The sequence below is a fragment of the Anas platyrhynchos genome, chromosome 3 (assembly GCF_047663525.1).
Source record: "Anas platyrhynchos isolate ZD024472 breed Pekin duck chromosome 3, IASCAAS_PekinDuck_T2T, whole genome shotgun sequence".
Classification (NCBI taxonomy): domain Eukaryota; kingdom Metazoa; phylum Chordata; class Aves; order Anseriformes; family Anatidae; genus Anas; species Anas platyrhynchos.
Genome location: NC_092589.1, coordinates 19,946,967 through 19,965,255, shown reverse-complemented (window position 1 = coordinate 19,965,255; position 18,289 = coordinate 19,946,967). Strand labels below are relative to the sequence as shown.

The 18,289-nt window shown below is 46.6% G+C and overlaps 1 protein-coding gene across 1 annotated transcript in view; it reads right to left on the bottom strand.

Annotated features, from left to right (window-relative positions):
* ITPKB (inositol-trisphosphate 3-kinase B) overlaps positions 1–2,783 on the bottom strand; it is a 52,812-nt gene extending 50,029 nt beyond the window's left edge. The window contains exons 1-2 of the mRNA XM_027453678.3: positions 2,438–2,783; positions 92–1,202 (exon numbers count right to left, since the gene is read on the bottom strand). Of these exons, the coding sequence (XP_027309479.1) occupies positions 92–1,042 (951 nt within the window). The 5' untranslated portion in view covers positions 1,043–1,202; positions 2,438–2,783. The remainder of the gene's footprint in view (positions 1–91; positions 1,203–2,437) is intronic.
* Between the last annotated feature and the right edge of the window lie 15,506 nt (positions 2,784–18,289).

Genomic DNA, 18,289 nt, shown 5'->3' with positions numbered 1-18,289 from the left:
CCCTGCAGTGGCTGTGCCAGGGCTGTGAGGCCATGCCCAGCACGGGGCCACTGCCAGCCTGCTCCCCACCTCCCCAAAAGTGGTCACTCACCACTCGAGGCTTCTGCTGGTCCAGGGTCTGCAGGAAGGCGGGCGTTTGGTCCAGGGTGCGCTCGGGGTCACTGGAGATGTCCTCCTCGGACTCCTCCCAGGACGACGAGAAGCCAGTGGAAGAGGCTGAGGATGATGAGAGCTTCCGAACGGGCAGGTTGCTGGGGGGCACGGCACCCGCCTCCTCCTCCGGGCCCCCCAGGTCCGTGATGATGACGGCAGGGATGCTCCCGCTGATGGCTGGGCATCGGCCCTCCAGTCCTGTGGGGGCCACCACCATGTCTCCTTGCTGCTGTCCGGGCCCTGAGGGCTCCAGAGGGCTGCTACCCTCTGCCTGCCCCACAGCCTGTGCCTCAATCATCATTAGGCCCCTCAGGGACCCTTCAGTGCTCGGCTGCCTCAGCACCTCCCCAGCATCGGGGTCCTTGCTCTCCCCATAGGCTCGCAGCCGGGGTCCTGTGCCAAGCCCCGCCGCCGGTGCTGTGGGGCTGGCAGGCCGCGGTGAGGACGGCCAGGGCGAGGACGGCCGGGGAGAGGACGGCCCAGGGCTCCATAGGAGGTGGGCAGCAGAGCTGTGCGCCTGGATGTGTGCCTCGAACAGCCCCACTTTCTGGTTCACTTGGACATTGTGCAGCTCCCGCTGCAGGCAGCGTGCCACGGGGGAGCCTGGCGGCCCGTCTGCGTCCCGGCTGCCCCTCCGTCCCCCGGGGCTGCCCAGCTGCTGCGGGGGCTCCTCGGGAGGTGGCAAGAAGAAAGCAGGGCCAAGGCACGGCGTGCGGGGCGGCACGGCGGCGGGGCTGAAGACAGGGAGTGAGTGGCAGCCGCCGGGTGGCTCCGGGCTCCTGGGCAGGACTTGTCTGGGAGGAGACGGTGTCTTGCTCCCACTGCTCGTCACCTCGCTGTTGCTATTCATCATCACCAAGCTATTGAACGCATAGCAGTACACAGCCATAGTAGTCAGCCAGGGTGCACAGGGAGGCCACCACCACCGCCTCGGCGCTCGGGCTCAGCGGGGCTGCCGGGGGTCTCTCCACACCGGGAGTGGCAGCATCACCAGCGGGCAGAAGGGTAGCTGGGCTGGCCCCGGCACACAGCTCCATAAAATGGAAAGCCTGGGGAGAGAGAGAGAGAAAGAAGAGTGGTGAGAGTGACTCTGCTCCTCCCTAAATTCGCCCTCCAGCTGTGAACACCGCTGGCTAAACCCTTCCCTTCCTGGGTGGCCCCCACTGCCATGGGTCCTGAGCACACCTCCAGGCATCCCGCTGCGCTGCCTTCAGGAAAATGGCCCACACAGGTCACCTGGAGAATCTGAGCCAAGGAGAAATCAGTTTGGAGGCTGCTTCCCCTCCTTCCTGCCCTTCCTGCCACTTCCCTAGGCTGTCTGTTGATGAAGCCACAGAATTGGTGTCCGAGAAGATACGACAGAGTCAGCAGCTAGTCCCACAACAGAACTGGGGAGTTACAGCCAGCTGGTGTGTAAACTTCTGAGGTGGAAAAAAAGTAGGAAGCTTCTGAGTATCTCTCCCAAAAGGTGTCATTTTCCGAATGAAAGAAAAAACTCCGAAGAGCTCAAATTTGCTACCTTCTGGTTTGTCACCTGCGTCCAACCATGCCCCAGTCTCACACACGGATTTCCGTTCCATAACTGCCTGCCCCGTTCTGTGTGTTACGGGTCCACGTCTCCACCAGCTCCTTACCTACCCATGTGCAACTACATCTTCACACACGCCCTGTCTGAGCATATTTCCCTTGCACACACCTTCCTGCTGGGATGCCGACTGCCGCAACCACCTCCAAGCCTGGGTGCCAGGCATGCACTAGGCTGGTGTTTGCCCTGCTGTGAGTGTGCATGCATGTCAGAGGGGCTCTGCCTTTGCATGAGGCTCTCTGTGCCCCTCCGTACTTTTGGGTGCCCTCCCTTGTGTCCGTTTCTTCCACGTGCCGCCGGAGCCGCAACCCTCACACTACGCCAGGGAACGGGGAGCCCACAAACACGCAGGCTGCGTGGGGGTGCGGGCTGCTTTGCACACATGTGCTAACCCTGGCTGTGGCCACACGCTTCTCTGCAAGTAGCCGTGTGTGATGCCGGCACCCCTGCGAGGAGCCAGGCGGATCAATGCCAGCAGCCCCCAGCATCTCCATCACCCAGAGCTCCCCGTCCATCCCTCCAGGCACCTCTCTGCAGGCTGCGCACAACCCCCCTCTCCAGCCGGCCCCCCAAGCAAGGCTCGGGGGCACATTTTGGGGCCGGGACAGCCCCCTCGAGCCTCCCCCAGCCTTGTGGGGGCAGCCTCCAGCCCCCGGGTCCCTGCACCTCCCTCCTTCCCACCCCACCACCGCCCCGTACCTGCCCGCAGGCTCCGCGCCCGCTTCAGTGCTCGCCGCCCCGCAGCGCCCGCAGGCGCCGGCGGCCGCAAGGAGCCATCCCCGCGGGCACGGGGCTCGGCTCGGCTCCGCGGGGAGCTGGGGGAAGGGAAGGGAAAAGGAAAGGGAAAGGAAGGGAAAGGGGAGGCCGCCGGGCTCCCCGCTCCGCCGGCTCCCCGGGCTCCGCGCCCCGGCCAGGTCCGCGGGGCGGCCGCGGAGCCCGCTCCCGGGGCGGCTTTGGGAACGCGGAGAGAGGAGGAGGAGGAAAAGGGAGAGGAGCCGAGAGAAGGAGGAGAGCAGAGAGGGAGGGGGTAGGAAAGCAGGAAGGAAGTTGTGAGCCTGTCTGGGGTTGAACTCAGCGGAACAAGTTTCTTTTTTTTTTTTTTTTTTTTTTTTTTTTTTTCTCTCTCTCTCTGCCGCTTGGCAGGACCGCTGGAGGGAAACACTGAAAAAAAAAAAAAAAAAAAAAAAGTTTCCATTGTTAACTAAAAAAAAAAAAAAACGCGTTTCTGCCTCTGTGGGTTAAAGATACACGATCCATTTTCCACCGCTAGCCCCAGAGCACGATGCCTGACCCCGTGCACGGCTCTGCACCCCCAGCCCTGCACAAGGCCTGGCCCCACAGCCCAGGGGTCCCCATGGCCACCAGCAGCAAGGCAGACGGGGGCACGACGGAGACAGGAATCCTCCCACCCTCGTCTTGTAACGCCTTTCACTTCCCAGCCACCCTACTGGCCTTGGTATTCTTCCCCAGTGTACAATGTTTGAGGCAAAGGCCGGTCCCTACACCCATAGGAACGAAGGGCTGAGGGTCCCTGATGCCCCCCCGCACCCAGCTTGGAGGCACAGACTAACCCAGCCACTGCACCCCACATCCTCCTTGCCCCAGACACAATGGCTTGGCCCTGTATTTTTCAGCACACTGCTCCTTCACATCGCCCCAAAAGTGGCACAAAGTCCTCCCTGGCAGGCTGGGTGGCTTCGGGTGAGCGTGTCCCATGGGGGCAGGTGGCTCCCAGATGCCAAACTCCAGGCTTGTGAAGACATCACAGGCACATCCACTCACTGCGGCTCTGCCCCAGGTTTGCTCAGGGCCACAGCTGCCGTGTCCAGGACAAAGGCTGTCCTTCCTGGCGCAGGGTGGACCACGGACGGCCCTTTTTCAGCTCCTGCAGCCCCCAGGCACAGGTCCCACTTGGCAGAAGGAGCAGGCTGTTGGCTGTGGTACAGCGCGATTTCTGTATCAAGATAACTCATTGGAAATAGCTGTCTCTATGTCAGCACTTCAGGAGAGCAGGCTGAGCGATTTGTTCTCAAACTAGGAGTCAAGGTCAAACCCGGATGGCAGCTTTTGGGTTGGTCTGGACTGGCCAAGGGAAAAAAGAAAAAAAAAAAAAGAAAGAAAAAAAGAACTGCTATTTGTCTCTGCTAGGATTTCTCAGCTAGGAATTTCCCCTGGAGAGGGAAATTGATGTCACAGTGGATCAGCTTTTTGTAATTAAGACATAACCTCTGGAGTGTAAACAGGAGCAGAAAGATCTGAACCCGCAGGTGGGGACTGCCAATCCTCCAGGCAGACAGACAGAGACACCTAGAATGAGTTTATGTTTGTTTTTCCAGTAAGAGAGATGTTATTTTGAATTCAGTGCAGGAAAGGAGATTTTTAGACTCTTTCCACTTGAATCTGCTTCCTCAGTTAGGAACTGGTCTTTCATGCAATAAAGTATGTGATCAATCTTTCTCAGAAAAGCAACCCCTCTGAGTATAAAGGCACTATTCATGAGCACGAGCTTACCCATGTGTGCAAGGATCTGCAGATTCTGGTCATTTGGTGCTCCCGTTCCCTCGTGACTGCATGTACACATCAAAGAGTAGGAACACTTGAAAGAAATAAGGAATTCAGAAATACACGCGGATGAACAGCTATCTCCCTTCTTAAAAGAGCTGCATTACGCTATGCATGTATTTGCAAGCATTACGGATATTTGTTTGCATGTTTTGACTGTTCCTTAGGGTTATTTGTGTTAGGAGTATTTATTTACACAGCATAACCAGAATAGGTGCTTGAAGCTTACAGTGCTTTAAAGCCCTTTCTTAAAGTCACGCAAATTCGAGCACCTTCTGATATACATCTTATCTGTGTGGGATAGGACAAAGAAGTGGTGAATTCACTGTGGCATGTTTACTGATAGAAAACTCCCTAAGGGAGACATGGCCTTAAGATACGGCAGATTTTTGTCAAAAGAATAGAAATACGTGATGTTCAGAGCCAGAGCTAAGCTGTTCTGTGGGCATGACATACAACAACAATATTTTCTTTAAGAAGGAAGTGGCTAATAAAAGTTGGGAAAAAAAAAAAAAAAGGCGTAAGGATAAATCTCTTTTCAGAATGGGCAGGTACAGGAGGGAAATAATTGTTTCCAGATAGGAGCCAGGCAGACGTCCACATTGTATAGTGAAGAAAGCGCAGTTGGCTTTCAGTACACTTGTTTCCAGTCAAGTGGAAACGGAGCGTCTGAGTTTAGACTAAATGGAAAGCAAAAACTGAAACACGTTGCTAGTCCAAACCATGGACAAGGATGGAGGCAAGACAGTAGATGAGTTTTTTTTAATAGATACAGATGGAAGTCTGCAGACACTGTCGCTGCCGTAGATGCCTGGTGCTGCTGAGGAGCCCCCTGTGGGTCTTTGGCACGGCTGTGTTAGGCGCTGTAGAAAGAGAAGAGAAGGATGGCCCCGCTTTGATTTGCAGTCTCAGCACACATCATCAACCAAAGTGCAATATTAATTCTCAAAAGATCTTGCTTCTGCTGAAGCCATGTTCTTCGTTTGAATTTGAAGAAGTATACTCTTGCTTCTAAAGGAAAATAGTGCAGTACTTGAGGATATTGAAGCAGGCTGGGTTAGGACTTCATACGCAAACACTTAATCCAGCAAGCTTCTATTTTGGCATTTTGTTCCTATTCAAGAGGGTGAGGCCACAGAATCTTCCACTTCAGAAGGGCATGTGTTCACTGCAGGATGTATTTATTCCTGAAACAAAGCAAGGACAGACAATTACAGAAGGCCACGGGGATATCCTGGCTGTGTAACATCTCCTGCTGACACATGGCTATAGCACAGCTGTCAAACTCAGCGACCTCCCAGCACCGTGTTCCCAATGTGCCTGCTGTGCCCAGCGATTGTAAGCAGCATGTGTGGTCCAGCTACAGCCACTGCAACCCTGGTCCCAGGACTGCCCAGAGCTACAGGGTCAGAACTGTGTGGAGGGACAGGACCTGATGTCTATGAATGTGGGGTTGGGGAAGAGGGGATTTGGGGTGGCCGTCCTGGCCCCAAAGAGCAGTACGTGAGGGAAAAAAGCCCTTTTAGAGTGTTGACAAGCTGACCCCTGGGATAGTATCTAAACAGTTGCCAGAGCATGAAGATGAAGACAGGGATCCTGGCCTCTGGCAAAGTGACACTCACATTGTTTTGAGGGCCTGTGGTTTGGCAACAGACTGACTCCCCGAGACTGAGATGTGTTGTAAACCTCAGCACTTTACACTCCATGGCATATTCCCCTGACTTGCTTTTCTTAGGAAAAACCCAGGAAGATTTGTACTGGTTTGAAGAACCTGTTCCCCAATCCAAACCACAATAACAAGCCAAAAAAATAAAAATAAAAATAAATTAAAAACATCCTGTACTGCAGAAATACCTCCTTCCATGGAGAGGGAAGAACAGTTGCATGAGAGATGCTGGTGATCCTACTCAGTTAAATACCCAGAGGCACTCAATTCATATGTCACGAGCCGCATTATAAAACTAGAATGGGACAGTATGAACCACAATCCAGTTTTTGAAATCCTGATTTTGAAAGCAATACAGAAAAAAAAAAATATCATAAAAGTGTAATCATAAAAAACTACAATCCCAAAGCATCCTCCTCCTTCCATTCTTCTTTCATAATACAATTCATCTTTTAAAATTATCGTTCTGTTATGTTTTGGACTGTTTGGATAAGGCAGTCTTCACTGCGTTTTCAGAGTTGAGTCTTCTGAATTGTCACTGTTTATCTATTTCAGCAAAAGAAGGATTGTCAGCATCCTTACATTGGAAGCCAGTATTTTATGGCAATTACTCACCACTGAGTTGAACCTTACCATCTTGTAAAATATAGAAACTGATAAATACAGAGTAATTCTATAGCCAAGAGACAGGGTGATGGAGAGTTGACTTGACTAGTATTTTATGGAGAAGAGGATAAGAGAAGGCTTGAAGGGAAATGCAACACAGAATTATGTGCTGAGATTTGGCAACTGCTCAGGCAGGTGACTGTCACAGGAATGGCTCACATCTGGTCTGGCCGGGCTGGCAGGTCAGGTTCAGAAGAGGACAATGGGTGTTGCTCTTGCACCAGACCTTTGGCACTGTGTCAGTGGCAAAACAAGTCAAAAAGCAGCAGTTTTCCTCAGTTTTCCGTGACCTCTGAGCTGGGTAACCTGGCCATTTGCTCCCCTCTGCCTGTCCCGCAGGCACACGTATGAAGGCAGAATTAAGGGGTGACTAATTAAAACCCTTGGTTTGCCCACGTGTGAAACAGGCAGCATGCACTAGGACACCCTGTATGTCCCAAGATACTTGTGGCTGTGAACTCCCTACAGTTGCGTACAGACTTGTTGTCTTTGGAGACAGACCCACACGTTCACGCACAGCACACACACGCAGTGTGTTAGTGCTGTATTACAAAGATCAGGTTGGCTTAAAGGATCCAGGTTTTGCCGCAGGGCTTTGATGAGCTGTTACAGAGTTCAAGAGATTTAAAATGTATGTATGGAAAATATTATGCATGGTGAAGTACTCTGACAAGGAATTATATGCATGCACAACAGGCAGGAAAGTTTAGGAACCCCATCACAAGCACAAGAGGTTACTTTTCCTCTTGATACATACATGTCAGTGGCACCTTACTTTTTCTCTCATCTAGTAAACCACTCAGACTGATGATGTGAAAGTCTGATGAGAGTGCCCACTGGCTTTATGCCTGGATATGCCCAGCAGTTGCAGTGTCACTGTTCCCGTTTTTTTTCCTGGTGCCAGCCCATAGCCCAGCTCTGCAGCAGGTATGTGCCACAGCTGCGGTGCTCTGTGCTGCAGCAGGGCTTCACATTGACAAGTTGGTTGCTCTTGGTTGATAACGAGCATACAAACACATGTGCATATCTGGGGAGTAACCCATGATTCAGCATTAATGTTTCCTTTTTTTTTTTTTTTTTTTTTGCAAAGACCAAACACGAGGCACTAGGAGCACATGAAATATGTATCGTTGTGCTTTGCTGAGCTTCAGTAAAAATGAAATTGTAAAGGGAAATCCGTCCCCACTGAACCCTGAGGCTATTAAAAAGTGTACCTCGGTCTGTGGTTGGGAGAATAAAGTGAGCTATACTGCTTCATTGTCTGAAGCATTTTTTTCCTATTCGTAGGTCACAGTTATTCCTCTAGACGGTGACCACATAACCATAATTGGGCAGCTTCGCATTTGCTTGAGATAGCTACGATTGTGGCAGGAAAAAAGACAAGCTATTTTTTAAGTGAGCAGTGTGTCACATAGACTGCTTTGGGTTTCATAGTATATGACAGGACATTCAGTCTCCAGGGCTGTGAAATTCCACTGCACCTTTTAGGGATGAGATGAGCATGAAATCACAAGAAATGTTGTGCAAGTTTCCACTCTGCAATGAATGATCTCTGTTTTAAAAAACGGGAAAGAGAGGGCACAGGAGACCCATGATTAATGATTTTAAGGCCTATATTGGGATGTGGGCATTTAATTGAAAACATCTTGGCTCTCTCCAATAATTTATTTTTGTATTCATCTGAAAGCCCATAGTGTAATAGTACACCTTAAGGTTTTACCATGATATTTCTAATAATGCACACAGAAGAAAGGACAGATGTTTACTTCTGTCTGTTCCTCTGTCTGTTAAAGGAAAAAAAAAAGTCTGAGTGCAGCAGAATTTATTAGACTGGCAGATCTAGATTGATTTTTTCATAATTTTGAATAGCTAAGGCAATAGAGCCATGAAAATATTTGTAAATGATGTTGCCAGACAACAGTGTATTATGCGTACTATTCTCTTGTATGTAGTGCCATTTAATACCACCAAGAACAGTTTCTCTTCCCCAGTAAGTACTAGTACCAACCAGTACTCAGAGCCTTGCCTCCTGTGTGCCCTCTGAACTGCCTCTGCAGCTCTGGATTTGAGCAGCAAATTTAGCAACAGAGAGCAGTTTTCCTTGCTGCCTGCCCACCTCACCTGGCTGGAAAGCCCAGGACAAGGCTCCCTCTTGTGCTTTAGTTGCCTGAGTAAGAAAACAGACTTCAAGACCAGGAGAGCTCCCTCATCTCCCTGTGAAGTTTGCCATGCTCTTCTCTGCAGTGTTCTGCGTGCCAAGGAAGGGGCTGCCCATTCCTCTTCTCCTTTGGAAAAGGTGAAAGATATTTCATGGTCTGGCAGGAACCAGTATGAAGCCACTTGAAACTCTCTCTCTAAAAAGCCAATACAGCTGGGGAAGGTGAATGTCTGGCCCAGAGAGGAGATATTAGCAGTCCATTTCCGTGCTTGCTGAATGAGAGCTGACGAGCCTGGCCACAGCTCTAATGGTTCCCTAAATGGTGTAGCCAGCTCCAGCTGGCTTCTCTCTTTTCCCCAGGGGAATTAACCTATTTGCCTCAGCAACATAACCAGACGCAAAAGGAAGGACAGCAGAGGAGAGCTGTGGGGCCTGTAGGTCCTCAGGAGAACCACTGTGTTTTCTTCCCACTAGCTCTTTGATCCTTTTCCATTCTTTCTCTCCTCCTTTCTGGACATACCCCTGGAGAATGGTAGCCCTTGCTGTTTGAGACAGATTCTCCCATGCTGCCTGTTAGTGGCCTTCAGGGTTGGATTACACAGGACATCAGGCTGGCCTGAGACAGAGAGAGTTGTTCAAGGATGGCACCTCAGAGGGTCACAGCTCCCTGATGGGCAGCTCAGCTCCACAGCTTCTCTGGGCAGCCTGTGCCAGTGCCTCACCACCCTCTGAGTGAAGAATTTATTCCGCATGTATGACCTAAATCTCTCCTCTTCTTGTTTAACACTTCTACCCCTTGTCCTATGGCTACACTCCCTGACAAAGAGTCCCTCGCCAGCTTTCCTGTAGGTCCCCATTATGTACTGGAGGGCTGCTGTAAGGTCTCCCTGGAGCCTTCTCTTCCCTAGACAGAACAACCTTCAGTCTGTCTGAGGAGACTCTCTCAGCCTGTCACCTCAGGAGAGGTGCTCCAGCCCTCTGATCATCTTCATGGCCTTCTAGACCTGCTCCAACACATCCATGTTGTGAATCACCTCCTTCGACCTGCTACCCACACTTCTTTTGATGCAGCCCAGAATATGGTTGGCTTTCTGGGCTGCAAGCGCACATTGCTGGCTCACGATGAGCTTTCCATCCCCCAGGACCCCCAAGCACTTCTCAGCAGGGCTGCTCTCCATCTACTCATCACACAGTCCGCATTCACATTTGGGACTGCCCTGACCCAGGTGCAGGGCTTTGCACATATCCCTGTTGAACTGCACGTTGTTCACACAGGCCCCACTCTCGAGCCTGTCCAGGCTGGCATCCCTTCCCTCCAGCACGTCACCTGCACCACTCCATTTGGAGTCACCTGCACACTTGCTGAGGGCGCAGTTCTAGAGGAAACTATTTACTTTGACCAAATTCTTGATAATTTCTTCCCTCATGCTTACTTTATGAATGCAGTTATTTGTCCCAGTGTCTAGATTCACACTCCTCCATGTCCAGATTAATTTATTTCGCAGGATTAATCAGCAGCTGGAAACAGGTGATGTCATGGTCTCTGACATTAGATTGTCACCTAGCATTACATTTCATGTGCTTTTTTAACTAAACTCCTGCAGCAGCAATGGATTTGACAGCTGGTGCCCAGCCTGAGTATCCACACAGAGATGTAACACTCCTTTTCTCAGTTTTCCCATATTTCCCCAGTTCACTTTCTCTCTGATGAAAAAACTTCCACAGCAAAACTCTAAGCAGCACCTGCAGCTGCAGTGTATCAAGGAAAAACACGTCAAAGACCAGGGTCCTTACAGCCCTTGCAAACTACAAAAGTTAGTGCCAGGGCATCTCCGGTGCCCCACGGTGATCAGACACACAGATTTTCATTTCAGATGAAAGATGCATGGAAGGAGGTTAGAGTCTCTCAAATACAAACTGTCAATGGAAGCAAGCCTTACACTTGCATTTACATAGAAACAAAACATGTCTCAGCTTTTGGTTGCTTTGGAAAGAAGATAATGAGGATGATGATCTTTGCAGGCAGGGTGCAGGACACTTTACTGTTTATGAAATTTGCCTGGCAGTTGTTAACAGATACTCTCCCAGATTTACCAAAAATGGGAGTTTGCCTGAAGTCAACATTGCACTTCATTTTCCATAAAAACACTGATTTGTAACTCTCATCTTTTTCTCTATCAAAACTATGTTCTGCCATCCTTAACACTTGAATCATCTCAGAATCGTCTTAGAGCTTTGTTTTTTTCCCTAAAGCTTGGGGTGAGTCAGAGGCATTTGCCTGGTAAAGTAAGTTGTAAAAGAGGAAGATGAAGCCTTGTATTCTCAGAAAAATGCTTTTTGTCACCTTCCAGCTCCAGCGTTGTAGAGTTTAGAAAACCCACATCTGGTCTAACCTGTTCTCAATGAAAAATACCATCTGTCTAGGCAGTCTTGATGAGTTGCTTTTGGAATAACTAGGATGGTTCATTTCCCTTCTTAATTTTCAAACATTTTAGAGTATATAATGCTATAAGCATATGTGTTGATGAGTTTGGGTTGATTTTATTTCATTATGACATTAGCTGCATTGCAGGTAAACTGAATTAAACAGCCATTACAGAACTGAATTTTCCAAATAATTACAGAACGATGATATTACAGTCAAATACTTTCTGCTAACAGGCTTAAGCATTTACAATTGTGGAAGCTTTTTAATGCATAGTCATTGCAGTAATTCAGAGTATAAGCAGGATTTGAAAGCCTTTACATAATCTGGGTGATATTTGAAATAATCACAATAATTTAAGAATAATAAACCAGATCAGTCATTGGGAAGACTCCACTAAAGCCTATTGCATCATACCTGAAATAAGTTGTGGCCTTTTCTATGGCATTGAGATAATCTCAGAAAAAGCCCCAAGTGGCTAACAATCACAGCAGGACACAGAAATGATAGTTCACATATGTCATTCACATATGTCCAAAGAAAATATCCAGTGATTAGAATAGGCTATGGGTCAGGTCCTATATCATAAACCTACTTCAGAAATTCAGCTGTCTTCTCATTAGAAACTGATGAAGGACTCTTTTAGAATTCAGTTCAAAATCTCTTCAGATGCTGTCTCCAAGGAACTACTTTTTCCACATTTCCATTTTAAACTTATACTATTCAAAAATGGAGAGCAAGGATTTACATACAAGCTTCTAAATAACCTACTGAATTCAAATTAGTTTCCACTGTGTAGAAATAAGTTTTTCCACCTGCATTTAAGTTAAGGATACCAGACAGACTTTCCTTTTAACAAGTTGTTATGACTTACAGGGATGAATGGACGAATGAATGAACTGCCTGTCACTCTGCAGTTACAGTCAGAAGAGTTCACAGCATTTGGCAGTGGCGAGGCCAGTACTCCTCACAGCACAAGCAAAATCATAGAATCATTTAGGTTAGAAAAGACCCTTAAGATCATTAAATCCAACCATCAACCTAACATTACCAAGTCCACCACTAAATCATGTTCCTAAGCATCACATCCATACATCCCTTAAATACCTCCTGGGCTGGGAACACCACAACTTCCTTGGGCAGCCCATTCCAATGCCTGACCACCTTACCATGAAGAAATTCTTCTTTATATCTTACCTAAACCTCCCCTGGTGCAACTTGAGGCTGTTTCCTCATGTCCTATCACCTGTCATCTGAGAAAAGAGGCTGACATCCACTTTGCTACAAACTCCTTTCAGGTAGTAGTAGAGAGCAATGAGGTCTCCCCTCAGCCTTCTTCTCTCCAAATTAAACAGCCCCAGTTCCCTCAGCTGCTCCTCATATATCTTGTTTTCAAGTACCTTCACCAGCTTTGTTGCTCTTCTCTGAATGTGTTCCAGCAACACAATATCTTTCTTGTAGTGTGGGGCCCAAAGCTGAACACAGCACTCGGGGTGCGGCCTCACCAGAGCTGAGTACAGGGGGACGATCACCTCCCTGCTCCTGCTGGCCACATCATGTCTGATACCAGCCAGGAAGCCATTGGCCTTCCTGGCCACCTGGGCACACTGCTGGTTCACTGTCAGCCAGCTGTCAACCAACACCTCCAGGTATTTTTCTGATGGTCAACTTCCAGACACTTGTTTTTTTAATCCCTGTTTTTTGATTATCCCATCGCCCTCCCTGTCTGCTATTTTTTTCTTTCCCCTTTCTTTAGTTCTTTAGCTCACTTGGTATTTACAGTCAATTTTACAATTTGCTGACAATATTGGAGTCTTTGGGGTTCGTTGCTGTGAATATTAAAGTAGCTATTCTTTATGATTCATTTTTTCTGCTATGAGTCAACTTACACTTGTTTCAGACTTTGCAAGAAATATTTTACATTCAAAAGCCTCCCAATCCCATAAGATGTAGTTTAGGTCAAAGTATTTGCCACAACCCTTTAAACTTAAGATATATTTCATATTTTTTATGATAAAGAAAGGAGAGGCCATCTAGAAAAGCCCCAGGGAGACTGATACCTTTTCTATGCTTTCTCCACTCTCCCATAGATTTCAGTGTAAGATTATATCCTATTTATAGAAGTCCATTGGATAATTGAAAAACCAAACCAAACCCAAAGAAAAATAAGAGATGCTGTGAACTGGCCTCTTTCAGCACATGCCTGGAATGATTAACTCTCCATCACCTTTGCAGTATAGTTTTGCTTGAACCAAAAGCTACATTACTGTTCTCAGCACTGAAAAGGACCATTATGGCATGTCAGAAGTATATTGTCTTTTAGCAAAGATCAAATTGTTAAGACAAGACAAATCACAACACCAGGCAAGGTTCCTCCCCTTAACTAAACACGGCAGATGTAGAACAGCCTTGAGGAGACGCTGCTGTGAGAATTGGGCGATGCAGGTTAGATCCTCTCAGAGGATATTCAAATTTACACAGCTAGATGAGTGCTAATTTACACATCTTTTACACAGGCTAGATGAGTGCTTGCTTTTGCAGAAGTGGTGGCTCCTACCATCAACAATTTTATTATGTTAGCCTGCTAATTAACTTTTTTTTCATTCAAAGTAAAGAAAGATTTAATTTGGGATTGAATAAAGTACACAAGTCAGAGCAACATTTCACATTTTTTTCTTGTGAAGGCACAGAAACCCCCAGGATATCTCTGTCATGATCAGTTCAAACCGATCTCAGCCCTACTCTGATTTATTTGGCTCAGCCACCAAACCGAAAATGTATTCAAATGACCTTAGAGTTAGAAATTCATTGACTTTAGTGAAACACACATGTAAGTAATAAGCAGCGGTCTCTCTGTCCAAGAGTTTACTCTCTGAGAAGCCAGACATGCCTCAACAAGATTCCCGTCTCTGTGCTGTATGGACATTTAGGAACTTTGTGGAGGAATGGGGAAGCCAGCCTGGACTATCAGCATCCTAAATCAGTGACCAAGCCACAAGCTCTTCTCTCCTTGTTGGTCAAATCTCCCACTTCCTTCCTGCAGCAAAACTTCTCTGGCCCTAGTGGTTAAAGGCTCTCCTCAGTATTAGAAGAGCTTCCTTATTTCCTTAGTGTCCACGGGGTAGCTATTCAGAGACCATCAGATACAGTTCAGAACTTAGAACTGCATGTTTTGCATTCACATATAACCTCTACAGTGGAAATAAATTCATCTTTTCAAGGTCTAGAAAAACTTATCTGCCAAAACCTGTCAAGAGCATCTGCTGTGGCATCGACTGTTTTAACTACATACCAGGATCTGCAGGCTAGACGTGATTCAGCACTCACAAGGAGTCTTCCCTGAATTAGCAGAGTAGGCTTATAGAAAGTGTCACACTGGCCTTCTGAGAGAGGAAATTATTTTAAGAGATGAAATGATTTGACTGGCTTTTCATACCCTTGCACTGGGTGGAAGAATGAAATGATCCTGATGCAGTTATGGAACCTCTTGCATGAATGTTGAAATAAGCAGGAGTGTGAACGGCTCTGCAGAAAGACACGGGAGACAGAAATATAATTTAGGGAGGAAAGCAGCAGTGGGTGAGCAGTGATCTGCACGTTGGCATTCTGTGCAGTACAGTGGGCATTACTTATCTTCATTAATGAGACTTTTGCTACCCCTTCTCTGGCTATCAAGGCATTTCTCACTCATTATCATCTCTTCACATCATGCAGATGAAAAAAATGAGGCAGGGAGAGGTAAAGAGCAACATTTTCAAAACTGGACAGTGACTTTTGGTGTCTCTGTTTCTGCGTGTCTGAAAGGAACCTGATCTGGACTAAGCCATGGCTTTCATGAGCCACGACTTTCATGAAGTGTTTAGTATTGTCTTCTCAGCATGTACAAGAATGAGGTTAAAGTTATCTCAAATTCAGCATTTGAAATGAGTACATGGGAAAAGTCGGTCTCATATACGCTACTCTTGCTCATACAGAAAGTCACCAGCATTACTGTTTCCCTCTCTGAATTACAGTGAAGGTAGGTTTCTTTTTAAATAATTTATCTGATGTTGACATTATTTATCACAGCTTTTGTGTTCACACGTGAAAACAGCTATAAGTCATCCACAAATAAAATGGAGGTGTCGGTGGAGTTGCATTTGCTTTTTCCTGCCATTTGCATTACCAAATTCATCTGCCTTCATAGGGAAAATGACGAAACTCTACCTTAGTTACATGTCATGAGGAACTGTACATTTTTGTTTGGGATATGAGTACTGCAGCTCTTCTGACAGCACTACGCCTACCTGCTGTCTGAGTTTTATGCTGCCTTCAGTGACAGCACAGATGCTAGCACTGAACTGCTTAGTGACTATCAGGCAATGTGTCCACGGAGCGGTGTTATTCCTTTACCAAAGATTTTGAGCAGAGTAAAGCTCCTGACTGAACCAAGCAGAAACCAGACTGCCTGCCCAGTTTTTCACAGGGCTGTTTTGCAGGAGACCAGTCAGTGATTTCAGACTACATTACTGAGCACAGATCCAAATTCTGATGCAGCATCTCCCTTTGTTCAAGTGCTCACGTAGACTCCATCACAGCATGTTCTCTACCCTGCTATTTTCCCCTTCCCCTGAAATTAGGACCACACTGTCTCCATTGGTGCTGTGCAAATAAGCAGTTCCTCTTGTGGATTTAAGGAAAAGCAACTACATCTCCACAGATATTACAGGCATTTTGGAAAACCCATATCTTGTATTCAAAATAATGTTTGTGGCTTTTATCTATTTGCAATGTCCTTTCCTCTGTTGGGTGATGACTTTCTGCCAGGCTAACTTTGGCAGTGTCAGATTTGCATGCCGTTCTCTTTTATTTCTTTCTCTGACCATTGTCTCTCACTGTGTGAGCTGTTAAATAGCAGCTGTGCTTCAACCTACCCCTGGCCAAAATGATCTCCAGGCTCAAACAGGACTTTGGGGGACAAACACGGACAGGCTTAAATCGATAGAGCTTATGCACCTGCAACAGCCAGCTCTGGCCTGTCTGTGAGAATTGCAGCACAAGTGTTTCACGAAGACTGTTTTTGACCAAGGGTGTCACCCAAAATGTCTGCAAAGTTTTCCTGCTCTGGAAACACATGCTGCTGTTAGATGAAAACAGCTGTGAGATGTACAGTGATACCGCTGGGACAGCATGGGAGGAACACCAAGGTGATCTGGGTGAGATACAGCAATGCAATGGAAAATGGCAAGCGCAACTGCATTTGTGAAAAATTACAGATAAGGAGTATGATTCATTAGCAAAGTGTAAGACCTTGCAGAATTTAAAAATAAAAATCTTCCGAAGTTCTTCTTGAAGCAATTTTTGGTTGTCACATGGTGATGAGGGGGGGAAGTTATAAAGAAGATGAGGAGGTGCTAGTTATTAGCATTTCCTTAATTTGAGACCTAAGCTTGAACCTCCTCAATACAAAAAGCTTTTTTTTTTTCTCTCTCTCTTTTTTTTTCAACTTATGGTTTCATTGTACAAGAAGAAAAATAAAAACCCTAAGGTTTCGAAAAGCTGCGGTGGTTTAACCGTAAATTTGACTTAGAACTCCTTTGTCTGATCAGTAGGAAACCCATGTGAACTCTCTTATTTATCTTAAAATGAAATAAACTCTTCAGCTACTGCACAACTGAAAATCAAACTGGCTTGAACCAGTTTAACTGAGTTGTTTCAAAACCTAATTCAAGGCTTGATTAAATGGTATTAATGCAAAGTTAAATAAACTACATGCCTGAGAAGGCTATTTTAGGAATGGCCACTCCTGCTGAAGGGGAAGGGTTTAAAAACAAACTTAATTAATTTACTTTAAAAGTTATTAAAATAAACTATTCCAAGTGCTTCCATGTAAAGAAACTTACAGAAGTATGACAGCGGATCCCTTGGAAAGCTGCTGCTTAACATGAAGACAGGAGTAAATTTAAGAAACAGAGGGAAATAAAGCCTTGTGGGTTTTGTTTTTTAACAAAAAACAAAATAGGACGTTTCCCCCTTACCCTACAGGGGAACGACAAATATATTTTTGCTGCATTCTCTGATTTCTTGCTTTTGCTGCTACAGTTGTAGCTCCAGCAATGGGCACACTAGCCACAATACAACAGCAGCAGCAGAAACTAGCAGAGCTAAAACCAAGCGTGTGAATAGCATGGTGTAATCTGACAAACAACTGGTCTCAGAACAACAGCTCTGGTAGTGCCAGGAGCTTTGCAACATGAGACATTTCACAGATTAGTTCTCCACAGAGGGCTATAGGTGCACCTAATGTATTTCGCAGGAATCTGATGACAATAAAATCTCCAAGGATTATCACAATGTGTAACAGAGTTCAGACTGGAATTGTGCTCGTGTCAAACAGCTAATCCAACTGCAGAGATGTCCGTGCACAGAAGGCCTCTGCCCCCTAGTGTATACAGTGAGACTTTCTGTTATAGGATATGGAGCAGTCTGCCTCCTTGAAATACAACGTGGAAACACTTATTTCAATGTTAATGTATAACTTACACATCTCACCCACATCCTCCCCATGGTGGCTACACGAGCAGAAGGCCCAAATAAATGGTACAGGTTCATCTGCACTGTTATGGGGAACACCTTGCTTTGTCTGCCATCTGCATTCCTAAAAGATGTTAGGCACGTGTTTTCCTTTTCTCTAGGAGTGACCTAATTTCAGCCAAAGTCACTATTGATTTATCATCGACTTCAGAGCAGCGCTAACTCAAAGGATTTTTAGTCATGCAAACAGATCTGCTGACTTCTTGGAGTCTGGTATTGCCTGAAGGATTTGTCCTGAAATCTGGAAAGCAAAAGAGATACCAATAGCTTTAAAGGCATAATACTCCATTGCAGGTTAATGCATTTGCCTCCTAAGAAGGTACTTGATTTATTTTACTTTATTTATTTAGCAGAACTGTACAAAACACACATATGAGGAGACAGGACAAGCTGTTTGAATGAGCAAGACGTTGCTGATACTACATTGATCTGGATGTATCACTGTTTGCTTTCTGACCGCAGACCTCATCAGATTTAATTCCCCTTCTGCTGCCAATACCT